This window comes from Cherax quadricarinatus, chromosome 48, assembly GCF_038502225.1.
Source record: "Cherax quadricarinatus isolate ZL_2023a chromosome 48, ASM3850222v1, whole genome shotgun sequence".
Classification (NCBI taxonomy): Eukaryota; Metazoa; Arthropoda; class Malacostraca; order Decapoda; family Parastacidae; genus Cherax; species Cherax quadricarinatus.
Window position 1 is genome coordinate 6,967,172 of NC_091339.1, and position 7,620 is coordinate 6,974,791.

Genomic DNA, 7,620 nt, shown 5'->3' on the forward strand with positions numbered 1-7,620 from the left:
TATGTTATCGAGCGGAGAGTGGTATGGAGAGTAAACATTACGTTTTCTCTGATGCAGCGTTAGAGAAAACCGTGAATCTGGCGGCTGGTGCAGTAACCGCCCTTCACATGCATTTGTTTACAATTCTTGGCATGAATTATTCATTACTTCTCCCTTTGTTTATGATGGCATCTAAAGGTAGCTGTTAGAAATGATTAAACTCAGTGAACATGGTAATAATATGGCTGTGCAGTGTAATAAAATGGCTGTGTATTGTAGCCCAGGGGGATGCTACATACGTGTACTGTACCTACATCTACTGCTACCTATACTGACTTCCTACAAATAAATACTACTCGCCTCATGCCCTACATTAAGACTACAAATATTTTAAGGTTAGTAATGAATGTACTGTAGCAGTAAATGACAGATTAAAGAGGTGTGTGCAATGTGGACTAGGGTGCAAGCTTTTGTAGAGAAACACCACCCTGACCAAGCTGAAACAAGCCATATCTGCAACATGTTCAGTGACAAAACCCTGTCCCACTTCAGGGAAATCTTAAGAGAGATGCCAGAAACAGACCACTATGGACAGATTTGTTGTGAGGCAAGGGTTCAGTGACTCTCAAGCTGGTCCTAGTAGCATTAAAAGACAAAGAAGGGAAGTAACCCCACAGGAGGCTTTGCTACCTAAAGTCTTTATGGAGGGGGATTCCCCTTCCAAACACTAACTCCTCCCTCTTCCCTATCTTCCAGAAGCCAGCATTAGCCTTCAATAAAGGTATGTAAAACTTACATAATTGTTAAAAAAATTATTTTTTTTGTGAATATTTTTGTCTGGAACGGATTAATTGTATTTCCATTAATTCTTGTGGGAAATATTAATTCAGTTTTCGGCCATTTCGGTTATCAGCCAACCTTCTGGAACGAATTATGGCATTTATGGATTTAGGAAAGGCATATGATAGAGTGGCTAGGGGAGCCATGTGGGAGATGTTGCAAGTATATGGAATAGGTGGTAAGTTACTAAATGCTGTAAAGAGTTTTTATGAGGATAGTGAGGCTCAGGTTAGCGTGTGAAGAAGAGAGGGAGATTACTTCCCGGTAAAAGTAGGTCTTAGACAGGGATGTATAATGTCACCATGGTTGTTTAATATAGATGAGGTTGTAAAAGAAGTAAATGCTAGGGTGTTGGGGAGAGGGGTGGGATTAAATTATGGGGAATCAAATACAAAATCGGACTTGGAAGTTACTTTTTTGTGATAATACTGTGCTTGTGGGAAATTGTAAAGAAAAGTTGCAGAGGTTAGTGGACGAGTTTGGGAGGGTGTGAAGGTAGAAAGTTGAAAGTGAACATAGATAAGAGTAAGGTGATGAGGGTATCAAATTATTTAGATAAAGAAAAATTGGATATCACATTGGAGAGAGGGAGTATGGGAGAAGGGAATGTTTCTAGATATTTGGGAGTTGACGTGTCAGCGGATGGGTTTATGAAGGATGAGGTTAACCATAAAATTATTGAAGAAAAAAAGGTGAGTGGTGCGTTGAGGTATATGTGGAGACAAAAAAAACGTTATCTATGGAGGCAAAGAAGGGAATTTATGAAAGTATAGTGGTACCAACACTTATATGGGTGTGAAGCTTGGGTTGTAAATGCTGCAGCGAGGAGGCAGTTGGAGGCAGTGGAGATGTCCTGTCTAAGGGCATTGTGTGGTGTAAATATTATGCAGAAAATTCGGAGTGTGGAAATTAAGAGGTGTAGAGTTACTAGAAGTATTAGTCAGAGGGCTGAAGAGGGGTTGTTGAGGTGGTTTGGTCATTTAGAGAGAATGGATCAAAGTAGAATGACATGGAGAGTGTATAAATCTATAGGGGAAGGAAGGCAGGGTAGGGGTCATCCTCGAAAAGGTTGGAGGGAGGGGACAAAGGAGGTTTTGTGGGCGAGGGGCTTGGACTTCTAGCAAGCGTGCGTGAGCATGTTAGATAGGAGTGAATGGAGACAAATGGTTTTGGGGACCTGATGAGCTGTTGGAGTGTGAGCAGGGTAATATTTAGAGAAGGGATTCAGGGAAACCAGTTATTTTTATATAGCCAGACTTGAGTACTGGAAATGGGAAGTACAATGCCTGTACTTTAAAGGAAGGATTTGGGATATTGCCTCGGTGGGAGACGGCCGACTTGTTGAAAAAAAAAATAAATAAAATATGAAATAACTTTAAAGCACTTGAAATATTGGAAAGTTTCCAGACATAATGGAGACACGCAGAGCTCATGGAGAATGTAAACAATCCGGGTGGGGTGCAGTGACCTTATTAGAAAGTCACTTGGGAGGAGCTGTATAGCGAGTTTTGGTCATAATTTGGAATGTCCGTATTAGCGTAACACTGTAAAGCGAAACGCCATAAAGCGGGGCCCTACTCTATTGCATACTTGGTAACTGAAGTGATTAATTAGATTTATAATAATAAGGTAGTTCAAAACATATAACAGTATTAAATTAGTAAATTTAGTGATGGGAATGGTTAAGTCTTGGCATGATACTGTTTCTGTTCAAGCTTCTATATTGGGAGAGTATCTTAGGCAAACTTAGGGCTAACTTAAGATTTATTAGGCAATAGCTATATTAGGAATTTTATGTTTACAGTCATTTGGGTAAGTGTATGTGTAAATTAGGGGGAATCACAGATATCGAAATTAAATCTATTTTGTTTTGGATGTGTGCATGATACACAAAAGAGAATAAGTGGTTTTCATATAGTTAGCTGATGATGGGGTGTGTTAGGGAGAAAAGATGTTTTTTTAACGGTAGTTTTGAAAATCGTGGTAAGTCTGCAGTTGTAGAGTTTTCAGGCAGGGAGTTCCAGATTTTAGGCCCTTTTATGCACATTGAATATTTGTAGAGATTTAGCCAGACACAGGGAATGTCATAAAGATTTTTGTGTCTGGTATTGTGTCTATGGGTCTTGTTGCAACTGTCAAGAAAGTATTTTAGTTCAGGGTTAATATTAGAATTTATGGGTCTGTAAATGTAGGTTGCACAGTAGTAGATGTGAATGTTCTGTACAGTGAGTAAATTTAGGTCTTTGAAGAGTGAGGGGGGGGGGGTTGCCTAGCATTGGATTGTGTGATAATTCTTACTGAACTTTATGATTGTTATTTTTTATTGTGGATCGTCTGTATATGGTATATAAGCCCTTTAACATGAGATGAATCAAATCCTATAAAATACAAGCTAAGCATACTTGATAGTCCACAACTACTCAATTTTTTATTAAAATATTTAAGTGTTATTACACAAATAGTTATTTCACACACTAAAAATACTAATCCATACACAATAGCCAGAGCTCTGCTGGTATCCACATGACAGACATTCAGCAGTTATTTAACAGTAACATCATTTGTCTACTCTCCCACTTTGTTGGTATTTTATATAATTTATCTCCACTAAAAGTTTAATCAACCAGGAAATGCATTCTACAATTATTGCACAGAATCCAATAAAATCTGCATCTACACAGCCTAAATCCAAAAGTATTTTCATCTACGGTGGAACTGCGACTTAGGAGCACCCCAACATAAGAGTTTTCGAGTTACGAGCCATCACTTGGTCGATTTTTTGCTCTGAGTTACGAGCCAAAATCAGAGTTACTAGTGAGCTTCAGAATGCCACCACTAGTTGGCACAGTGAACGCCACAACATCCACTCAACAGTGCACGTGTTTACCTCACCATGGAAGCATCTCTCTTATGTTGTGCTTGCGTTTTGTGCAGTTATTTTGCCAAATTTCTTTTTTCTAACTGTGGCTCCTAAGAAAGTATGTGCAAAGGACAGTGCTGAGAAGAAAAAGAGGATGATGTCCATTGAATTAAAGAATGAAATCATAGATAAACACAAGCGAGATATGCGGGTAGTGGACTTGGCCAGGCAGTACCAGCGTAGTACAGTGGATCCCCGGTTATCGTAATTAATCCATTCCAGAGAGAGTGACTAAACCTGAATATGATGATTTCTGAATTCATGTTTCCCATAAGAAATAATGTAAATCCAATTAATCTGTTCCAGACACTCAAAAGTATTAGCAAAAATTATTTTTTTATAGATTAAATATAGATTTACATACAGAAAAGAATGAGAAATCGAGTATAAAACAATAATATCACACTTACTTTTATTGAAGACTCTTGTTGGTGTATGGAAGATGGGAGGAGGGGAGAGGGTTAGAGAGATGTTCCTCCACAAATGTTTGCACCTCACTGCACTTTGCATAAATGTCCTTAATCTTTGAAGAAGGCACCTTCTTCCCTCTCTCTTCCTCCTCTGAAGCAATTTCCTCAGCTGGTATACATAAGAACATAAAGCAGGAACACTGCAGCAGGCCTGTTGGCTCATACTAGGTAGGTCCTTCACAAACCATCCCACTAACAGAATCGTATTTACCTAACCCAATTTTCAATGCTTCCCAAGCAATAAGCTTTGATGATTTCATTCACTCATGCACAAGTCCCACTCAGATCAAATCGTGTGTGGGGAAGTACCCTGTCTGGTGTGTGGGGAAGTACCCTGGCTGGTGTGGGGAAGTACCCTGTCTGGTGTGTGGGGAAATACCCTGTCTGGTGTGTGGGGAAGTACCCTGGCTGGCGTGTAGGGAAATGCCCTGGCTGGTGTGTGTGGGGAAGTACCCTGGTTAGTGTGTTCTTTCTTGAATTTTATCATGTTTATTGCCTTTTTTACGAAATGGCTGGCACTAGGAGCTATCTTTTGGCCCAAGGTGGCTTATTTAGCAGTTGCAAGCACTAAAACGAATGGAATATTATGAAATGTATTGTATGAGCGCATGGGATCATGCTCACTGGCTGATAAACATTGACACACTGACTGTAAATGGTGTGTCGGGCCGCTCAGACACATTCGGGACGAATGACTATTACTGAGCTAAATGACGTTCACCAAGCCAATATTTTGACGAAAAAACGTTACTGTTTTTGAATATTACAAAATCTGGGGGCTACAGGCTACAGCGCCAGCTAAGCAATAAAGTGTAACATTAAGAGTGTAGCAAGTAGCCTATCTTTTGCACCCTCCACCTCCACCAGCATCTCTTCTCCAAGGTAAATATGTACACTTTATAAAACCAGTTTATTTCTTTACATTCTCTGTTATGTTTTATTATGTTTTTATGCAATATTTCTTATTTATAAATAGTATATTGTTTCAGTGCTTTCCTTATGAAACTAGTGATCTATTGCAGGTAGCCTCACAAACACTCCATTTTCAGAAGGGGAAGAATGGGAAGATATGGTCAAAACGGGAGCGGGAGTGGCCGCCACCACTCATCACATGACATATTTTATTCATTCTAGAGAATATATCATGTTTCTATGTTATTTATATTGTTTATTATGTCATATTAGATCAATTATAATAGATAAATAAGCCGTGGAGTTGATATTAGCATTACATTGAAGTAATTTTCTCCTGCCTCCTGAGAGCAGGAATTCCACTGGAATGGATTAATGGCATTTCACTTAATTTCAGTGAGGGAAAATTTATTTGATATATGAACAAATTGAGTTATGCGCTAGGTCACGGAACGGATTAAACTCGTAAGTCGAGGGACCACTGTATTTCATAAGATGATCAATGATTCATCTTATGAGGTTTCCAGGTTGTAAAAGTATTACAATGTGAGTCCTCCTCAGAAAGGCACAACCATATGTAAAATAATTTTACTTTATATTCCTTAGATTAACAGGTCCTCATCATGTCTTATGACACTATCATTCTAAGGTTTCCTTAGGTTAGCAAATGGTCATCATGTTGCATAACAGGAACTGCTATCATTCAAAACTATTTTCCTATTGATTATTATTACACTTCTGGAAAAGCATTAATCCCAAGGAGTCTTACAGCAGCTTGGAAACTGGAAGTAAACAAGTTTGATTTGTCTAAGAGGAGGGTAGCTGCAGCAAAAAGAGCTTCATCAGCATGAAGGCTCCTCTTGGGAAGGGTTTTACCAGTTACACAGCTCATGTATGAAATGCATGATCTGTAATTAAATTTGAAAAAAAAAAAAAAAAAATGCAGTAGGGAGGTACACTATATTTGTGTGAGGGAGAGAAGGTATAAAAATACGTGAGATAAAAGTTGTGGTTGAGGAGAGAATTAAGAAAGTTACTTGATCAGTGGAGTCTGTCATATTTATATACTTTTCATGATAATTAACAGTGTTTCTTTGATTTTTGTATTTTATTATATTTAAATTCTGCTACCAGTGATTATAATGATTTAATTCTATCAGTAAAATTAATTTTCATTTCAGACAAAGCAAATCTAAGTGATCTTCAGTACTCGTAATGTTGCTGCAGATGAAGCTTACTTTTACAATGAAAACTCCACCTTGCATTACATTATAATGGTTGCACTAGGTAATATAGTAGTTTATCAAGATCAGCTTCGGTATAGGCACAGGGAAATTTGTCATTTTTCTTGATACAAGAGTTAAATGAGTAAAGACAGCATTTCATGTGATATAAATTGTGTACATATTTTCAGTGTAAGGCATTATCCAGCAGCAGTGTGACACGTAACCGGAGGGGACAGTTGTCATTAGCAATAAAGTTATTAATCAGAGAAATTGTGGTATTCACATAGTATAAGAATGATGTTAGAAAACATTTCTAATATGACTAATGGTGCTGTTAAGGCTTTAGCTAGACTCTAGAAAATGCAATATTCTGATAAGAGAGAGAGCACTCTTGAAAAGAAAAATAATTTCTTGGTAAAGATTTTAGAAAAGTGGTTTAGAATATCTCTGAATTTTTGTTTTACTTCATTTTCAGTTATGATTTGTTAATATTAGTTTATTAGCTGTGAATATCATTATTCACTTCTCTACAGAAAATTCAGTAATACTGAAAGTGATCTTGCCTCTGGCAACCTAGATGTTTTATTCCGTCTTTTGAGGATTATTGTTAATTAATGCTGCTGTCATGCATTCTTTTATAGAATATGAGAGATTCTTCCCTTTAAAATGCATATTCTTTTCTCTTTTATCTTAGGTGAATATTAATGTTGCTCTCTCTTTATATGTATAAATGACATTAAAAGCTTTAATATTTCTTAATTTTATTTTTATGAGATTTTATAGATAACTATTGAAATATACATTCCTCACCCAAAGATATATTGTTAATCTTAATGTGATTGTAATAGCTGTTAGAAAATACAAAGGTCTGATAATTATACAATAAACAATAAAAATATTTACCAGTTTTAATCAAATACCTCTTAAAAGAAATTATTTGTCACGTGTCACTTTAATCAAATAAAGGAGGCTCAGTGGATACACAACACTGAATATTCTTAAGTATAAAGTGGATGATGTAGAATATTAACCCTTCGAAGGTCCGTCCTGTAGTTCTACGGCTTTGAAGCCAGGGTCCAGGCTGTGTACTACATCATGAGCTCAGCTCGCTCACATAAGCTGCGAGTGGTAAATTTGGGCCTAGATATGAGAGAATGCATCTATGTGGTAAAGTGCACAATATAAAACAAATCCTGCAGCACGCAGTGCATAATAAGAAGAAAAACTGTGACTGTGATTTTGGATTAAAACAGTGATTTTGCAGTGTATTTTC

At 37.3% G+C, this 7,620-nt stretch overlaps 1 protein-coding gene across 1 annotated transcript in view; it reads left to right on the top strand.

Annotated features, from left to right (window-relative positions):
* LOC128696143 (glutamine amidotransferase-like class 1 domain-containing protein 1) overlaps window positions 1-7,245 on the top strand; it is a 108,056-nt gene extending 100,811 nt beyond the window's left edge. Inside the window, exon 7 of the mRNA XM_070094842.1 lies at window positions 6,303-7,245. Coding sequence (XP_069950943.1) covers window positions 6,303-6,321 — 19 coding nt within the window. The 3' untranslated portion in view covers window positions 6,322-7,245. The remainder of the gene's footprint in view (window positions 1-6,302) is intronic.
* The last annotated feature ends 375 nt before the right edge of the window (window positions 7,246-7,620 follow it).